The sequence below is a fragment of the Pelmatolapia mariae genome, linkage group LG10_11 (assembly GCF_036321145.2).
Source record: "Pelmatolapia mariae isolate MD_Pm_ZW linkage group LG10_11, Pm_UMD_F_2, whole genome shotgun sequence".
In the NCBI taxonomy this organism is placed as follows: Eukaryota; Metazoa; Chordata; class Actinopteri; order Cichliformes; family Cichlidae; genus Pelmatolapia; species Pelmatolapia mariae.
Window position 1 is genome coordinate 44,339,985 of NC_086236.1, and position 18,698 is coordinate 44,358,682.

General features: G+C 41.2%; 1 protein-coding gene and 2 non-coding genes across 3 annotated transcripts; 2 read left to right on the forward strand and 1 right to left on the reverse strand.

The window, feature by feature from the left end:
* Positions 1-316: 316 nt before the first annotated feature.
* limd1a (LIM domains containing 1a) lies at positions 317-16,486 on the forward strand. Its single transcript, XM_063488115.1, has 8 exons — positions 317-1,684; positions 5,783-5,884; positions 10,034-10,101; positions 11,347-11,409; positions 11,962-12,092; positions 13,121-13,172; positions 14,658-14,726; positions 15,279-16,486. Exons 1-8 carry the CDS (start codon positions 472-474, stop codon positions 15,411-15,413), a joined length of 1,833 nt encoding a protein of 610 aa, XP_063344185.1. The 5' UTR covers positions 317-471; the 3' UTR covers positions 15,414-16,486.
* A 761-nt stretch (positions 16,487-17,247) lies between these two features.
* Positions 17,248-17,320, forward strand: trnar-acg (transfer RNA arginine (anticodon ACG)). Its single transcript has one exon. It is a non-coding gene; the product is annotated as a tRNA-Arg (tRNA).
* Positions 17,321-17,768: 448 nt separating this feature from the next.
* On the reverse strand, positions 17,769-17,841 carry trnar-acg (transfer RNA arginine (anticodon ACG)). Its single transcript has one exon. It is a non-coding gene; the product is annotated as a tRNA-Arg (tRNA).
* Positions 17,842-18,698: the final 857 nt, after the last annotated feature.

The window sequence follows — 18,698 nt, forward strand, 5'->3', positions numbered from 1 at the left end:
GTTAACTTCTAACGGCTAAACGTGGCGACGTTAATCACAGTCCAGCTGTTTTTGACTGCTTTCTAGTAGTTTTTCTTTCAGAGGTGCGAAAGACAAAGTTTTTGAATGAAGCTGTAAAGCAGCAGCAGCAACAGGAGGAGGAGGAGGGGGCGGTTTGTGGGGTCGTCCGGGGGTATCGGATCTGGGATCGGTTCACATTTATAACCAGACGGACGGAGGCTTCTTTGGGGCAGAGCTGAGCTTCACGGACGGACAGTTTCGCCGAGGAGGACGTGGAGCTCGAACTGTTTAAAGGACGGAGAAAAGGTCGGAAATATCAGGCGGGAGGGGGGGGAAAAGTGTATTTTCTTCTCTCAAGACTGCGAGCTGTTGGACTACTGACTGTAAAGTTTGCGGATATTTGTGTTTAAGCTAGGCTAGATACAACTACTTGTAACTTTACTGAAGCAGAGCCGATACGCCTTTTTAAAAATGGATAAATACGAGGATTTAGGGCTCGAGGCGAGCAAGTTTATCGAGGACCTAAACATGTATGAAGCATCCAGAGATGGCTTGTTTCGAATGAGGAGGGATGCGGGAAATAACCCCGACTTTGAAGAGACGAGGAGAGTTTTTGCCTCTAAAATGACTAAAATACACATGCAGAAACACCAGGAGGAGATGGCCAGAAACAACGAGGCCATTAAAATGAACGGAGGTCACAGCAGCATACATTACACCAAAGACAGACCGCCCATCAACAGTTACAGACAGCCGGGTGAAGCTGCTGCGAAGCCCCCACTACTATCTGGCCCTGTGCCGAGCACCGCTGCTGGGAGTCAGTACGCACAGTTTGACGGCCAGAGACACCACACGGGTATCCAGTCTGAACTTCCTACCGGCAGGGCTTACGAGTACGGAAACAATTACGACAGTAAGGAGCGCTTGGAGCCCCATTCATACCAGCATACCACCTCTTCCCCGCCTAGCTCTGGAAACCCTTCTCATGCGCGTCACCCAGTGAGCCAGCCGCCTGCTTGGGCCCCATCCAGAGACAGCCAGGCTGCCCCATCTTTGTCTGGGTCTGGGAGCAGCAGTGCATCCCAGCACCTATCCCAGGCACCTTCTACCTTCAACAGTCTTCCATCCCAGCAGAATCAGGCCATTTCTTCACCTGTCAATAGAAGTCCACCATCTCCTGCTGGGTCAGTTAAAGGGTGGGTCGGAGAGCCCTCTGGCTCAGCAAAACCAGACCTGGCGCCTATCCTGCCTCTGAGTGCCTTCACAGGAGGAGCTGAATTGCATGTGCAGCAGCCCTCCACCAAGCCTGCGTCCCATTACACGCCACCGCCAATTTCTAAACCATCTGCCAGCCATAATGGTCCCGTGGCAGCCCCCTCTGTCCTTTCTACAACTTCTGAAACGCCTCAGCCCAAAGCCCAGGTGACATCTTCTGCTGTAAACCCCAGCAGTGTCTCCAAAAGCATCATCCAGGGTCAAGGTCAGAGCCAAATGCCTGCCTGTGGACAGACCAACAGTGCTGAAACTGAAGTCCCGGGCTCCTCTAAGCCTGTCCAGCTACCCTGTCAGTCCGTCCTGACACATCCACCTGAACAAAGTCCTTCAGCAGCTGAAATAAAATTAGAAGCCCTCACTAAGCGACTGGAAAAAGAGATGGATGCCCAGCCGAAGGCTGACTACTTTGGTAAGAATTCAGATTGCAAGTATTAACAAGGGGATTTCTGCCAGTTGGGAAACTGAACCACCAAACCACAGTCCAAAACATAAACCAACATGAGACATGTGAAACCCAGAGCAGAAGAACAACAAAGGGTACATGTGCCAGTGAATGAGGCAAGTTAGTCACTTGCTTCATTCATTGACACGTGTACCCTTTGTCAGCTTTTGTAATCCTTCTGTTGTGGGTCTCTGTTGCAGACGCACGTCTTGTGTGTTTCTTTTTTGGTGACATGAATACATGCCAACAGTTTTTTGTCTGTGAAACTGCACGTCGACCGATGCCGTGGTGGTCCTTTCCCCCTTTTCCGCTGTGGAATCCAGACAGAATAATTTTCTAATTTGCCATGTCTCATGTAATTGCTTAATTGCCTACCCACAACAAACCCTTTGGCAGTAAAAGAATGTCAGAGGCCAGAAAGAAGACTGTTACCCTCTTATCTCATCTCAGGGATGTAATTGATTACTATTGAGGCCCTTAACTCTGTACTTAGAGCTTTATCACTTTGGATCTGTGGGGCATTAAGTTTGTAATTGTAATTGTAATCCTCCCTCATCCAGTTTGTTTGATTGACACTAGAATGATGTCACTGACAGAGACCTGTGCTTGCACATTTTTTTTAAATTACGCTTTCTGTAAGCACGTTGTCAGGTTTGTGCATGCACCAAACTCAAGCACACGGAAGACTACAATGTCTCCCATTCAGTTTGATATAAATTTGGGAATATTTGGCATAAAATGTTTGACCTCGTTATATTGCAAGGAGCACTTAAAAGGAATTTCTGGAGAATTTTTATATAAATCTATTAGCATTTGAGTAATTACTGCTAATTTAACAAATAGACACACCAAGGAGGTTATGTGATTGCTTTGGCTTAAGTTGATCAATGTGACTGTAAATGTTAGAATTTGGGGTCATATGAAGAACAAACAAGCCGCTGCTCTCAACTTGTTGAGTTTGGAAAGAAAAACTGCATATTCTGGTTTTCATTCCTCCTGTTGGTGCATGTAGCACTGAAGCTGCTCTCTCCAGACTGCAGGTGCTATCAGAAGATGAATACATGCTGGGGAGAAAAACAAAATACAAAAACAGATGCTTACCTTTGAGATCAGCTGATAGGCTGTAATCACAGATGCAGATCCTCAGGTGTTCAAAGCCAAAGTCATCTTTGAAAATAGGATTCGAGAGAGAAACATGGTGGGAAGGGACAGAGCAGGAGACCCCGACACACGCACATGGAGCCCACCCATGAATCCTCGCTGGAGGAATTTCCTGCTGGAATGTCACAGATGTAATTCGCCTTCTTCTACCTCACCCCCCCTCCCAAACGTGCTTATATTGGTGTGTAAGGAAAGATCCTCTGGCATACGTCACAGTCACTGATGAGGTGCACAAATAGCCAACGCAATGTGGATGTGTGGGAGAGCACAGTGTGCAACAGGCCGGGGTTGAAGAGTTCAAAATGATGCTATATATGCCTTTATTTTTTCACACACTGTCCTACATAGCCCACACAGTTCCTATATGGAGTTTCCCACCAGACCATGGCTCATCCTCTGAGTCATCACTTTATATCAGAGGTGGGGGGGGGGGGGGGGGGGGGGGGGGGGGGGGGGAACTAGTGTAGGCTATTTTTTTACATGCTTAAGTTTCTCCCGAAAAATCCTACTTTTGAGCTCTTTTAATGTTTTCATTTGTAAATCGTTTGTAGTAGTGCTTGAATATTAAGTTACTGATATATGCCTGCATATATTGGGCTATGTTGTTTGCATACTGTGCTGATTGGCATTAACTGCAGTTGGAGGTTCTGGGAAAATGAGTTCATTGCCAATGGCTGCACCAAGGGAACACTGAGGAATGTCTGAAGGAAGAGAGTGAGGAATTTAAGAAATGAGGTCTTGAGATACAAAGAGGAGGGGCGGGGGTGTCCCAGACAAGTTTAGGGGTGCCTGTGGTGCAGCTTGAATAGATGAGCAGACAGTCTGAGAAATTTAGGGACAGGTTTGTGGATGCAGCTTTGTCCTTGGCTGCAAGAACTTGAGAGGAAGTTAGATTTATGGAGGAGTTCTTTCAAGAAAGAAGAAGCGACATCCCAGAGTTCTGCCTGGCCTCTTCCTCTAACTTTCACATACACATGCATCCAGTGGAGAGTTTTTAGTGTTGCGTTAAGATGGAGGATTAATTTATCCCATCTGGCTGTTGAGTGGAAAGCTTCATCTTAACTCTTCCCAGGGATTCTTGGCTTCTGCTCTGGCAGGCCTTTTGGAGGCTAATTTATTTATTTTATTTTTCATCAAGTATGTGAATGTGATGTCCTCCCAAGCTCACATCTGCATGGTTTTGTCTGTGTGCGTGCACGTGTATGTATATGTGCTACAGTAACTGGCAGAAGTTGGTATGCTGTGTCACTTGTCACTTCTGGGTGTGATGTGTGTGTGAGCAGATTAGAAAGTATTGCATTCATGCGTGTGTCTTTTATAGAGTTCATGTGGTGGATGTGTTCATCTAAGTTAATGTAGGTGTTCTGACTCATGTTAAAGTGATTGAAGCACAAACTGCAACAGTGAGTAACAGGGTTTTTTTTTTTTTAAGTTTTAAAACAGGAAAAATAAAGTGACACTACACTTTTAGCCTGTTTTCCCTTGTAGTGCATACAAATCAAATGTAAAAACCCCCCTGAAAAAACAGTGTTCTGTACTGTATTTGTACCCTTTCTTCTGTTGTTCTTGTTTTTGTGTTGTGTTTTGTTTTTTTCTGTGTGTGCGGGGTTTTTTTGTTTTTTGTTTTAAGAAGACTTGAGATTTGATCTTGACTTATTCAAATAGGGTATTTTAGTCTTCGTATGACTGCTTTATCATGTTTTCATGTAAACAAAAAGCTTACATAAGAGCAACATTCTTTGGCTTTCTAATAATATCCCTCTGTCATCTCTAAATCTTCTTTCCAGCCAGTGGGGCCCCTGATGATGTGCACTCTGTGGTGGCATCAGGAGGGGTTTAGCTGAATTATAAATATATATATGTATATATAGCCCAACTGTATTACTGGAAGTCTGTTTTGAGAATCATTTGATGAGGGCTATTAAATGTAACAGCATGTTTGTGGAGGACACAGTCATATGATGAGTGTTGGATACAATGGAAACAGAAGTTTCTTTGTCAGTGTTGGAGGAGCTGAGCTGTGTTAGGTTGGGCTGGGCTGGGCTGTAACACTCTCTTCTGCTGAGCTCCATTTCTTAGTCTCTGGGGAGTTTTTCTATAAAAACACACGCAAATAACCTCATGCCTGCCTTTACTTAACTTCCCCCTCACTAAAAGAGAAACTCGAGGTCTCACTTTCATCCTCCATCGGTGTCATCGCCCATTCTGTTTTAACAATTAAGTAGTCATATCTCACTGTAGGTAGGTGATTGATTTAGCAGCCCATCAGTCAGCAGCGATGGCGGTCCGTATGTCAGTTTGCCTTATCATACCATGTCCTACTGTTTCTGCTCAGAGGAGGGTTCTCTGGAAATTCTCTCAATCCTCATGCAGCTCTTGGTATAAATAGTTGCATATTGATCACACGGTAACCTTGTGTTGCTCAGGAGCTGTCCAGAGTCAAAGGAGAAGTTATGTAATGTTCCTGGCGTGCCATCATGTGAAAGGCTTTTTGAAAGGACAGAAATAGTAATCTTCACCCAACGAGAGAGAGAGAGAGAGAAAAAATAACACCGACTTGGACGTGAGTGTGTATGAATATTAGCTACACTCCCATGTCTTGATATCGGGCCACATTAACTGTGTATGTTGTAAAAGTAGGACTGCTCTGATTCTTATCAGCTCTTTTATTAATAGACTTCTAAGTCTTCAAGCCAAGTCAAATAAGCAAATACTGATGTGTTTCCCCTTTCAGTCTAAACCAGCTTCCTGAAGTTTTCTCTTCCCTCTCTCCAGAAACTGATAAAATAACCATTTGTTTTTGTATTTGAAATTAATATCTTGTGCTGTAGTAACATGAATTTCACTGAACCGTGACAGCCATGTTGGTTAAATGTGTGTCTTCTTGTCTGTGTTCTGTTCCAGGGCTGTGTGTGAAGTGTAATAAGGCAGTGTATGGAGCCAATCAAGCCTGCCAGGCTATGGGTAGCCTCTACCATGACAACTGCTTCACTTGCAGCGCCTGTAGTAAGTACACACAAACTCCCGTGCACCGCATACTCTCACTTTTGCTCCCATTTAAACACTTTTCTCCACACATAAAGCTCATGTCACCTCCTAACTAACAGGCTGCCAAAGAAGCTCTACTCTTGAATCAAAGTGGTACCTTCTCCTTCGCTCATTCACTGCCCCCAAGCAAAAACATGCAATTATTTAGGGATTACTGTCCTCTGCTGCTAGTGTTTGGTTTCTGGGTGTGCCAGTCACTCGTTCAGCCCAGACAAAGGCATACTAAAAGTCTTTTTGCCTGCCTAATTCATCTGTCTTTCAACAAGCTAGCTTTTCGAATAATACTTAGTGTCTCTCTGAGTTTTTTTTTTAAGGAGTTCAACTCTTAAACCCACATCCACACTTGGGAGGAATGTGTGCTTTGTGGCACATGGACGGAAACAAGAGTGGCTTGTTTCACACTGGACCAGTTGGCTACAGGGTTTATTTGTTCAAAGATGCTTTGGCATCGACTTCAAAGACCAAATCTCTCATTTGTTTGTGTGTTTCTTTAAATATTACTTACCGGGTGCAGATGCAGTTTTTCAACTTTTGAGTTTAAATGAAAAGTGTGGGAACAGCCGCACGTATAGATCCCGTGGACTCTATCAATGTTGTGCTAAATAATGTTTAAAGGGTTTAGTTTGCTTTGTTGCTTTTGACCTATTACATATGGTTTATGGTTGACCTGTAGCTAGATGTTAATTTCCTTCCCCCACTAAAGCATGACCTCACTCATGGCTTCAACCAATTAAAATCTCTGTCCCAATTATCAGATCATGGGTATGCAAGGTATTTGTGGCACTCTGGAGATCTCTGCCAAGGCTCATTATTCTGCACCACCTCTGACCTTTCTGGTTATACACTCAAATGTGTAATTAACACCTCTATTTGCCTTTACCCTCCGTCATGTTTGTTTGTGAGGAAAATGGTGTAGCTGAATTATAATAAGAGATGCATAATACTGCTGGGTTTAGCAGTATCTTGTAGTCCTGATTTCAGACATGGATCTCATTAATTTTTATGTTCCTTCAGACATGTATGTAACAGTATGGATTTAAAGGAGCTGCCCTTGCCACAGAATGAGCTTTTACCTACAGGAATTATGGTAATACCAAAAATGCATCAGAAGCGAACGCAAGTTGCAAATTAGAAACAGTGCATGAGATAAGATTTTATCTGTACCTGTTAATGTGTTAAAATATAACAAGTCATGTTTTTAAGGAACTGAGCATTTCAAAGTAAGTAAGAGAGATGGGCACAGTCCTAATATAGCTGTACCTAGTAACATTTATACTAGTAAGAAGTGACAATGGCGCTCATTCAGGCATGAAGACGATTAACGGAAAGGACTGCATGTCTCTAAGGGTTTACATGGTGGCTCAGAGTGTAGCTGATTCCTGAAGTGGTGGGAGAAAGTTTACACAGCACATACCTCTCATGGCTTGTTACAAGCGAGGGCATTAGGGTTGTGTTTGCTCCGAGCGGCCCCAGGGGAAAGCATCTCATCTGGGGAGGAATGCAGGCATGGGGGCCCTCTGTAGGCCCAGCTCCAGGAGGACAGTAGGTGCTGTTGTGTTAGCTGGGAGTACAGTGTGAGACAGGGAGACCATTCACCACGCAATACAGAGCCAGCACACAGGAACATAACGAAAGATACACATGCATATGTAATACTTGCTGCATAATAGAGTCAGCTACTCAGTACTCATGTATTAAGCATTGCCTCTTTTTTTTTTTTTTTTTTTTTCCTCCTGTCTCCAAAATGTGTGTGTCAGCATAACTGCTACATGTGTTGAGTTGCATAAGATTTTATGACCATGAACCTCCTTCCAGGCTTTCAGTCCACCAATCTGCCCCACACACACACGCACCCCCCCAGGTGACTGTGAAAGGCAGGCGGACATTCCTGGTGGCCAAGAGAGCTCAGGCTGCACGTCTGAGATTCAGCACTTCGCTGCAGGGGTCTTCCTTCTAGTTTAATCATTTACTGTTTACAGACATTTAAAGGTAAAAACACAGTTTCAGTTAGAAAGAAAAAGCCCAAGTTTTACTTCTCAGATGGTCTGTGGAAATGTTAAAAAAAAAAAAAAAAGTGTAATTCAGAAGAAAAAAAATTAAAAACAGCTTCTTAAATTTATATGCTTGGAGACACTCAGGAAAACTTGCATCTGTAGAGTTAATCTTGATGGAAATAAAAAGGAAATTGTGGTTTGGTTTTTACATTTATTTTACTATGATCGCCTAGAACTGCAGCAGGGAAGCAAAGAACAGTGATAAACAGATTCTGCTTTCTCGATATCAGCCCATAATACAAGTCAGTCTTCAGGCTCTGGAGGATACAAGCCAGGATCCTATTGGTGCTTCAGTCTGCTGGTATGTTAACATCTGGAGGCTACATTTTCAGGGTCTTGACCAAACAACCAAAGTTCAAAGAAGTCTTAAAAATACTCATTTTCTTTGTAAATTAAAAGTATATCAGTGATTTCATAGAACTGGAAATGATTTTAAGGTGAGAACAATCTCTGACATGTCACAGTTGAGGACCTGATTCGTTGAGGTTGAGGCTTGATTGGGAAGTCATGGCAGGGTCATTATGAGTTGCTCATTTTCTGAATGGGATCACATGAGGGATTTCATAGATTTGCTTAATTAGAACCCGGCCCTGTGTTTTGGCGCTGTCCCTCAGGTGTTTTACATTTTTATGAAAGCGCCGTAGTCGTCGTTTCTTGTGCTTTTCAAACCGTCACTGCTGACTCCTGACTTTAATTAAGCTCTTATCTTTGTGCAAAGCCTTCCCTCTGTGACTCACTTTAAAAAAAAAAAAAAAAAGAGGGGAAAAAAAGAAGAATGTGAAGAAGAGGAATGGTCCATAATTCACTTTCATCCCCTTCATCCTTCCCTTTTTCCTTTAGGGACACAGTTCCAGGACTATCAGTAATTACTTACGGCCAGTTCCCCACCTTGGTCTGATCAGAATAACTTTGCTCTTCTTTAGGTAGTCTAGTCGACACTTTGGTAATGCATGGTCATTTTTACTCAGTTAAAACGGGATAATGAAATTGTAAATTCCTGAAGAAGTTAATGTGCTACCCAGTGAAAAATAGGAATCATGAGGTTTCATGGTTTAGATCTAATTTTACTTTTTATTCCAGCTCATTGCTTCCAAACAGTCCAGTTATGGCTTTAAATCGTCAAACAATTAGCTGAAAGATAAAGCAATGAGAAATCATTTGCAGAGAAAAAAGCCCCAGTACTTATTCTATCATGAAAGGGCTTTTTGTTTTTGTTAATTGGTATAGGTTAGGATGTGGATCTGTCTCCTGGAACAAGTAGACTGGTTACACAAAAAAAAAAAGTAAACAGATTGTGGGATGGAGCCTGAGAGATAAAGAAGACTGCGGTTCACTAAGGTGAACCCCTCCCTCTCCTCTGCTGTCCCCTCCCTCATCTCCCCACTTCCAAAATCCAAGGAATGTTCTCTCTTCCTGTGGGACCTGGGCAGGCGTAGCTATGTGAAGCACACAAGGGCTTGGTACGCGTGTTTTGACAAAAAGTAAGCATACCCAGCATGTGGAAGGAGATCAGATAGGAACAAAGAAGAGCAGTGCATTATTGGAGGATTTGGCCTATGGTGTCCATGAAATTCAACAGGGCACTCTTTAATCAGTTTACCTGTCCAATAATTAGATTTAATGAGCCCTTTATCTGCACGTGTTAGATCCAGATGTGTTCCTTGCCTAATTGTAGCCTGCTCTGTGCCACAGTTATATTAAGACACCAAGACACTGTGAATCCCTTTATTTGATTAATCTGCTTGGAATTCAGCAGGACGTAATGAATACTGCAAGACGGCCCATTACCTTTTGAATAGCTGTAATTAATCACTACATTCTTAATGCCTTAGTCGTGGTATAACTATTTTCTGAGATGAAGCTCGTGGCTCATGTAAGACTTTCCAGTATGACAGTTCAACTTTCTGTCGTTAAGTTATCTTTTCAAGCCTGTTCTAAACTGCCTAATATTCATATTTCAGTAAGAGGGAATAACACGTTTTTGTTAGTCAAAGCTGTGGACAACTTTGAAGAGGGAAATGATGCTAATAGACTGTTTTCTCTGTTTCTGCAGGTCGAAGACTGAGAGGGAAAGCTTTCTACTATGTTGGAGGGAAGGTTTTCTGTGAAGAAGACTTCCTGGTGAGCAGTCGATAAAGAGTCAATATTTAGTTTTCTTTAACTGGATTATATGGTCTGATAACCATCACTGGGATTTAAAAATGCAAAAAAAGCATTAGATTTAGTTTAGATGCCAGTCAGTATCCTTCTATCATGGCTCATTTCTAAAATCAGGTAAGTTTGTGATTTGCCTAAAATACCAGAAATCACAGGTTCCCACCATTTGTGCGCAAGATCGCCAGTTCAAGACCAGAAAGAGACAAATGTCCCAAGGAGCGTTGCATCAGGAAGGGTGTCCGGCATAGAAATGTCTGCCAAATCAAATATCCCTCCACTGTGGCGACCCCTTATAAATAAGGGAGCTGCTCAAAGAAGTTTTGTTTTTGTTTTGTTTTTTGGTGGGGGGGGTGTACATTGTTCCTTAATCCAACCCATGATCATTGAAAACTGCTTCATTCAACTTGAATGCAAATGGCAATCAGAGATATGACCTTCTGACACAGTTTAGAGAATTTCCAGTATTCAATGTGAATAACTTCCTTAAAGTGAGACTGGAAAGAGGTCTGTTACTGGAGAAACTGTTTTCCTACTGCTGATGGGTTGGAGGGCAGTCAGGCCAATTGGACCATCAGAGTATTCCCACATGTACTTTGCAAAAAATGGAAAGAACATTCCCTGTGCATAATCATGGATGCATTCAACTCAATTAAAAGCCTAAGTTAGAATTTGTCATGAATTTTTTGTCTGTGTTTTACAGCTGGTGTTCATGTTGCGTTCATGTGAAAAGTATTTTACGAACTCATTGTTGCTCTCTCAGCAGCCCTGTGTCTGTTTACCCCGGGAGCCCTCTCTGTGTAAAACCTCCTGTAATTGCCCTTCCACCAAAAGCTCTTAGCTTCTCAATTAAAATCAACATTTATACTGAATTAAATTTGCTCCGGCTTTGCTCTCTGTATGAAGTGGCAATATATGCATGTGTATTCTGCCAGGCCTGTACGTATGCACTGTTCTCACTGATATTTTCCTACATAATATTTTTTAAATACTTAAATATACTCAAAACAAACTACACTGTACTGACTTTGTGACTAAATTGGAAAAAATGTCACTGAAGCAAATGTTACTGCAACAAACTGTAGTGATGGTTTTAGTTCAGCCGCCCAGATGGCCTGGGATTTGGCCTAGGGTAGACACTGTGGAGCTGTTGAGGGGTCCTATTGTGAGAAAATCCGTTAATGAACTGTATTTGTGTTTTCTCTGTTGTAGTATTCTGGTTTCCAGCAGTCTGCAGACAAGTGCAACGCCTGCGGACACTTGATCATGGACATGGTAACTGTTGGGTTCCTCTCGTCAGCTGAATGGGCTTCTGTGTGATTTTTGTGTGTCAGAGTCTGGTGATCTCGGCACTAAACGTGGTTACCTCATCCTAAATGAGCATTCAGTGCACACATCTGGATGATGACTCAATAAAGAGCGTTGGCTCTGTGTCTTTGTCTGTCTCCTCAAACACAGACACACAGGCTTGTGGTTTAAAAAAAAAAAACAACTATATGATGTCATCACAAGTCAGGAAGTAAAGTATTTCTGTTGACACGAGTTTGCATATGTTAACCATTCAGTAGGCTGAGTAAAGGAGATTTCTTAGTTTTTCTTGCTGTAATAAAATGTGTTAAAATTGGGTCAATCTTTGTGATTTGTTTGGTAGGTAAGCTTGCTTCTTGTATTTTGCTGAGTTATTTGTCTTAGTCTATTCTGGGCTGTGATGATGACTCAGTTAACCCACCAAAATGTTCTCTCTCTTTTTTTTTTTCTTTTTTTTTTTTATGATGACCATTCAAAATACCAAGAAACATGAAGCGTTTTACTCATTCCTCTCCATAGATCCTGCAGGCCCTCGGGAAGTCGTACCACCCAGGCTGTTTCCGCTGTGTCATCTGTAACGAGAGCCTTGATGGAGTGCCCTTCACTGTGGACACTGAAAATAGGATCTACTGTGTCAAAGACTACCACAGGTGAGTGTCGCTTGTTACACAGTAATTAAAGGAGCACCTGGATTTGTCTGAGGTGGATTTAGTTTAAAGTGACACTGGGAAAACGTCCAGGTTTCATGTTCCAATTGAACTCACTAGCACAGCCCTTTAACTTTCCTCTGCTATGGCAGGATCAGGTTGAGAAGGCCTGCACGGGTTGACTAAGTTTCCCTCTGCCACATGTGGCAGACACATGAGAAGTTTATTCTGGCAGGGGGCAAGAGAGAGAGTGGGAGGGAGGAAAAAATATATCACTGTCCAGTTAGAGGTGTGAATAGTGGCACAGAGCCATGGCTCTCCCCATTATTGGACATAATCTGCAATACAAGTAGAGGTCTGAAAGGTTTTATGTATGCATGCATGTGTGGAAACTGTTAACCACTTTGACAAACTGCAATCACATTTGAATGTGCAGCACCTGTAAAGGCTCGCTCTCCACAGCGGCTCTGCAGTTCCAGCTGTTCTCTTTTTTTTTTTTTTTTTGTCCCTGCTGGGACAGCATGTACAGCAGAACCGAGCACGTGGCCGATCTCTGCCTGGCAGCCCCCAAATGTTCTCTACGCTGATTAAATCAGACAAGCCTTATTGTGTATACAGCTATGTGACTTTTGGCCACAGTCATGCCCATCCACACTGAGAGACCCTTTGTTATTTCCTCAGACTTCCAGGTGCCTGCCACGTGTGTGGAAATAATGAATCCAGTTTGCGCTTTAATTTTCTACTCGTTCTTGGATTTGGGGAATCACGTGTGTGAAGTGAAGCCAGCACATCTGCAGACCTGGCATTTCCTTAGTTGAATCAGGAGGCACGGGGGGGTGTAACGTCTGGTAAAGGGACACTGCATATGAACTGTGATCTTTAAAGTCTGGATAGAGTTCATTTTAATTCAGCTCATTTAGTTACTACATATACCTTAGTCGTTACAGTTTTTTTTTTTTCTTTTTGTTTGTTTTTTTCAGTTAAGTTTTAAAAAGTCTTTAAAAGTTTCTCTTTCCATCTTACTTTCCCAGGGTCCTTGCACCTAAATGTGCTGCCTGTAACCAGCCAATCCTGCCCTCAGAGGTAAGCTACCGCCACCTTGTTTTCTCTGCTGTTTTACTTGGGTAACATCAGCAATGTGCATTTGAACATTTCGAGCTTTTCTCAAAAGAAAACGCTAAAAATACTTTTTCCTGGGTTAAAAAAAAAAAACATAGGTGGTGAACATTTAGTTCCACAAACGGCCACTTGAAAAATTCTCAACCACACAGTCGAATCAAACGTGTTTACAGCCTGTGACACACAAACTGTTTTGCTCTTTCTGTAAACTTAAACCAACAACTGTCACATGCAGCAGGACATTTTTAAATCACTCCTCCCGTTAACAAATTGTTTACTAAGTTTGCTAATGTTAGCTGATAAATTATCAATCCTCTCTTTTGTGCATATTTGTTCATTTGTAAATCAAAAAAGTGAAATAAAAAAAAAATGATGTCCTGTTGGCTACTTTATATATGCGATGAGTTAATTAAAATTACCATACCAAATCTCAATAAGGTAAAAAATAATCTGGGTAGAAAAAAATCCAAGTAAAATAAATATGATTTTATATTAAAAATGTAATTCATAATATGGTATGAGAGACTTGTATGCCTGGAAGTGCACAGACAGTAAAGAGAATAAATAAAATGCGATAAAGGCCACTAGCCAGAGTAAACTGGGCACCGTTCATAGTAAACACCTTCATCTCTACACCATAAGGATGCAGCTTTGTTGGTTAAAAGCAGCGCTGACATTTTAACTCCTCTATGGCAGCTTCAAATACCTTACTTCTCTGGTGACTGGAGAATATCTGAAATATTTATTTAAACTTCAGATCCACTCAGTGGTTACTGTAGGCAAGCTGGACTGTGTTATAGCACATAGGTGCTGAGAAAATTACTCAGTATCCAGATAAGTATATGTAATTTGGAGCTGAAATGTGAACCCGTGTACAGGATATGATCATAAAGCGCCGGATTTTTATCTTTACTGTAGAGAATGATTAGCTCAGGTTCACAGGAGGGCAAAGACTGTGAGAAGAACCATAAAGCTAAGGTGACTAAGAAACTGTAAGAGTAGAGCATAATCAGCTATTTTTACACATGGACTGTCATTCAGTAAGAACGTGATTGATTATAAATCCTTAAGACCCAAACACAGAGCTGTGTTCAAGTTTCAAGCTGGTCAAAACAATGTGAGGGCTCATCTCTGAGTTATCGTTTGATGGGAGGGAGAAATAAATTGAGTACATTCACAAAATAGAATGAAACTGCTCTGATACTGGAGCAACCAGTGGCAGTCATGTCTCAACACTTGCCAAGATGATTGCCAAGCACTTGAGCTCCAAAGTTGTGATGCAGAGGGATTACAGATCATTCAGCTCGTGGCTTTCATTGACGTCCCCGGGCTTCTTATCGATCTTTTGAAGCTTTTGTCAAACTGAGAAGTTGAACAGAAGGAGATAGTGGAGCATTTTCTAGTGATATTACCTTCAGTGGGGTTTTTTTTTTTTTTTTTTTTTTCCAGGGGTCTGATGAAACCATTCGAGTAGTATCCATGGACAAAGACTATCATGTTGAATGTTATCACTGTGAGGTAAGTAAAAACACCTCGAAATGTAAAATGTGTGTGTTTTAGTGGCTCTTAGCCAGTCGCTTTCTGAATAGCTCATTAAATGAAATTATAATGAGTAGATCCCCAATCTTAATTACAGTCTTGGTAATTATGCTGTGCTGAGCAGAGCAGGTATGCAACACCTCATCATCACCATCTGATCATTTTCACAAGTACCTGTTGTTTGTTCTTTTGCTTTTTTGCATGATTGACAGCTTTTTTTTTTTTTTTTTTCATAATCACTGAGCTGTGAGAAGTGCCTCTGTGTAACTACTGGATGGTTTCTTCTCAGCTTTTTTTTATTTTTAAGTCTTTCAGGTTGTTCAAAAGGGAGCACAAAATTTAGTGTTACAAACATTTCTTTCAAGAAATCTTGCAGCACAAAAGAAAACCCCTGTTGACTAGAGCCATTATTGCTGTCAAATCTTCCAAGATCAATACAGAGCAACAATCACACCCTTTGTCGACTGTTCTATCTGCTGAAGCTCACTCAGTAGACATGTCTAAGCCATGTTCCTGCTTTATGCTGTGCAGGACTGTAAGATGGAACTGAACGATGAGGAAGGTCACCGCTGTTACCCGCTGAACGGCCACCTTCTCTGCCACTCCTGCCACCTGAAGCACATCCAGCCTGGCCGCTCCTCTTCAGTCGCTGCCGCCTCCTACTAACAGCGCTCCAGGTGGTGGGAGACACCTGATGGATCGGAGAAGGAACTGCAAAATATGGACTTCGGGAATTTATTTGCAATTCTTGTTGTAAAGGATTGAGACGTCCTGAAATATAGTTTGATATGTATATTGACAGGAATGTCAGTGAAGTGTCCTTTATGCAGAATCCAATAATGAAGTACTGCAATGCACCAAAACCCTACTTTAAATGAAGCATTGCATACAGACTTTCCAGAAGTGCTGTCATATTATAAATTTTCTTTGTGTAAATATGAAATGCCTTGGTTGTGTAAATATCCTAGACTGTGTGCCTTCAACTTCGCCTCCACACTTCTGCTGTTTAGTTACATCATATAATAACTTAGACACATCTGTGTCACACGAGAATAAAACAATACTTAATTCCAGGGGTATAAGAGACGGGCATCATGGCACTGAAAGAATCCTGAATTGGAATCTCTGGAATGATTTGGCAAAACCAAAGATTGCAGTGGAAGTATAACTCTGAGGGGGAAATGTGTGTTTGTTTGTTTGTTTGTTTTTTTAACCCTTATTTTGGGATAAATCCTGCTAACATTTAAATCAATGGGGGTTTTTTTCTTTTAAATGTCCCAGTGACCGCTAAAGTTAAAGATAATTTACAGGATCCTTCAAAATAATTTCCCAGATGTGTTTTATTAAGTGAGAGCCTTGGTTATACTGTTAGTCTGTTCTAAGCACATGGAGAAATAGAAGTGAGTTTTCTATGCACCTATGAGAATGCTGGTATTAGAACTGTAGATCATTGCATATTTTTTTTAAATAAATATTTATATATACTGTAGGCCTATAATCATTTGTCTGTTTTATTTTTTGGGCAATTCCCCTTTAATAGTTATTTCCCTTTCAGAACATTTTTGGTTTGATGCTTTTTTTCATCCATATTTTATTCATATACTAACTTAATACTTGCTTGACATTTGCAGTCCTTATTTTGTAACCAACTGTGTTCTGTTTGATTGTTGTAAAGGAAATATTTAATTAATAAAATACAACAAGCCAAATTTGATTTAGACTATTAAATTGCTATTTCAGACCCCTTAACGAGCGTCTCCTGTTGCTTTTTCACCGTCGTAGTTTATTATTTATTACTGATTAATTATATTAAGCTGACTAACAAGCTAACAGTGTAACTTCTTGACATTGGCTGATATCCATTCAGCATAGATACTGATTATGTCCTCCTTAGTATTAGTCCTGAGGAGCACGGCAGCCACTGCCATGTTCTTTTCTGCAATGATAGTCTACAACAGGGGTCTCCAACTCCACTTCTCGAGAGCTTCTGTCCTGCAGCTTTTAGATGCATCCCTACTCCAACACAGGTGAAATAAATGGTTGAAGTACCTCTTCAGCATGCCAACAAGTTTGGCTTGTTACCAGACCTTTGCCATTCATTTGATTCAGGTGTTGTGGAACAAGGATGCATCTAAAAGCTGCAGGACAGTAGGTTTCGAGAACTGGAGTTGGAAGCCCCTAGTCTACACACATTCTCTTTAGGTGCAGGTAGACTGGCTGGCTAAAAAAAACGCAACAAGGAAGAACTCGATCCTGTGATCTTCTGATTTGTTTAGGCACCGTGTTCACTAGCTCTGAAAATAAGCACGATGGCGTCACCTGCTGGCATAGAGAGCAACTAGGCCGAGTTTTTTCTCATTAAGTTGTAACTACTACTATTTATTCATTTAACAATTATTGTTCTTTTTAATATTATACTTACAAAAAGAACGAATAAACCTAGACTGCAAATACTTACACTATTGTGAAGTAGGAATTGCTCACACAGGAATTGTGTCGTGGGCCAGTGGCGCAATGGATAACGCGTCTGACTACGGATCAGAAGATTCTAGGTTCGACTCCTGGCTGGCTCGATCTTTTCCACTCTCCTCATATGTAAACTTAAGAAAGCTCCCTTGTTTTACTTTCACTTCCGTAGAACGAATTACGTCTCCATCTCCACGAGATCCTAGGTATTGTGATGGTTCTGACACAACCTCTAATAGTTATAACAATAATACTTATCTGAAACTAGTCTTCCCCCAAACAACCAAACTGAACTGAAGCTGTACTTGTTGCCAAGAAAATTGACTGATTGATGACTGATCGATTTTGATTCTTAGTACCACATTGAATTGGTCAAATGTTTCTAGAAATTCCAGCAATTTCAGGCAACAGGCCTGCCTCTTTATTCTTCTGGTCACTAGCAAACAATATAATCAATACATCCACTATTTCTTGGAATTATACATCTCTAGCAAGTTATCCAGCATTTAACTTTATACACCTTGTAGTAAAAGAAAATGAAGGCTAAAAATACGACGAGCCAGCCAGGAGTCGAACCTAGAATCTTCTGATCCGTAGTCAGACGCGTTATCCATTGCGCCACTGGCCCACGTGACACGCTCAGTGCACTTGCAATTGGTTAGCGTGAGCGTACCGCTCTTCCTCTCTTACTTTAAAAGGTTCCGTTGGTCAGCAGATGTCGCTGTTGAGTTTTACACAAATAAGGTGGCAGGACGTTTCAAGCTAATTGTCGAACACACTTTTTTCTCAATATACTGCCTTTAATCTCAGAATTCTGAGAAAAAGACACCAATTATGAGATTAAGTCTGAGAATTCTAAGGTTAATCTCAGAGAAAAAAGTCTGAATTCTGAGAAAAACTCAGACTTTTTTCTTAAAATTCTGGAAAAGAAAAAAAGAAAGAAAGACGTGGCTACTTTTTTTGTCTTTCTAGTGGTCCTAATCCTCTTCCATAAGAACAGGCTAATCAGACAGAAACACTAGTTACATTTCGTCACAGAGTGCCCACCGCAGCAATAAGAGATTAATTCTGAGATTAGAATTCTGAAAAAAAAGGTAAAAATTCCGAGAAAAAAGTCAAAGTTCTGACTTTAATCTCAGAATTCTAAGAAAAATTCTGTAAGAAATCTGAGATTGATCTCAAAATTCTGAGATTAGAATTTTGAGGAAAAAAGTCAGAATTCTGAGATTAAAGTCAGAATTCTGGAAAAGAAAAAATAAATAAATAAAGACGTGGCTACTTTTTTGTCTTTCTAGTGGTCCAAATCCTCTTCCATAAGAACAGGCTAATCGGACAATACAGAAAAAAAACACATTTTCGTATATTTCGTCACGGAGTGCCCACCACAGCAATAAACCAGGTAACTACACTCCCAAAGGCAAACTGATATTAATGGTTTATCTTCACCATCTTTCGCTAGCTCACCTAAATTAACCAATCTGTGTC

Excerpts from the sequence above, each read along its gene's own strand:
- limd1a (XM_063488115.1), top strand. The coding sequence starts at position 472 with ATGGATAAATACGAGGATTTAGGGCTCGAGGCGAGCAAGTTTATCGAG. Across the intron at positions 10,102-11,346 it reads TCTGTGAAGAAGACTTCCTG|TATTCTGGTTTCCAGCAGTC; the intron begins GTGAGCAGTCGA and ends TCTCTGTTGTAG. Across the intron at positions 13,173-14,657 it reads AGCCAATCCTGCCCTCAGAG|GGGTCTGATGAAACCATTCG; the intron begins GTAAGCTACCGC and ends TTTTTTTTCCAG.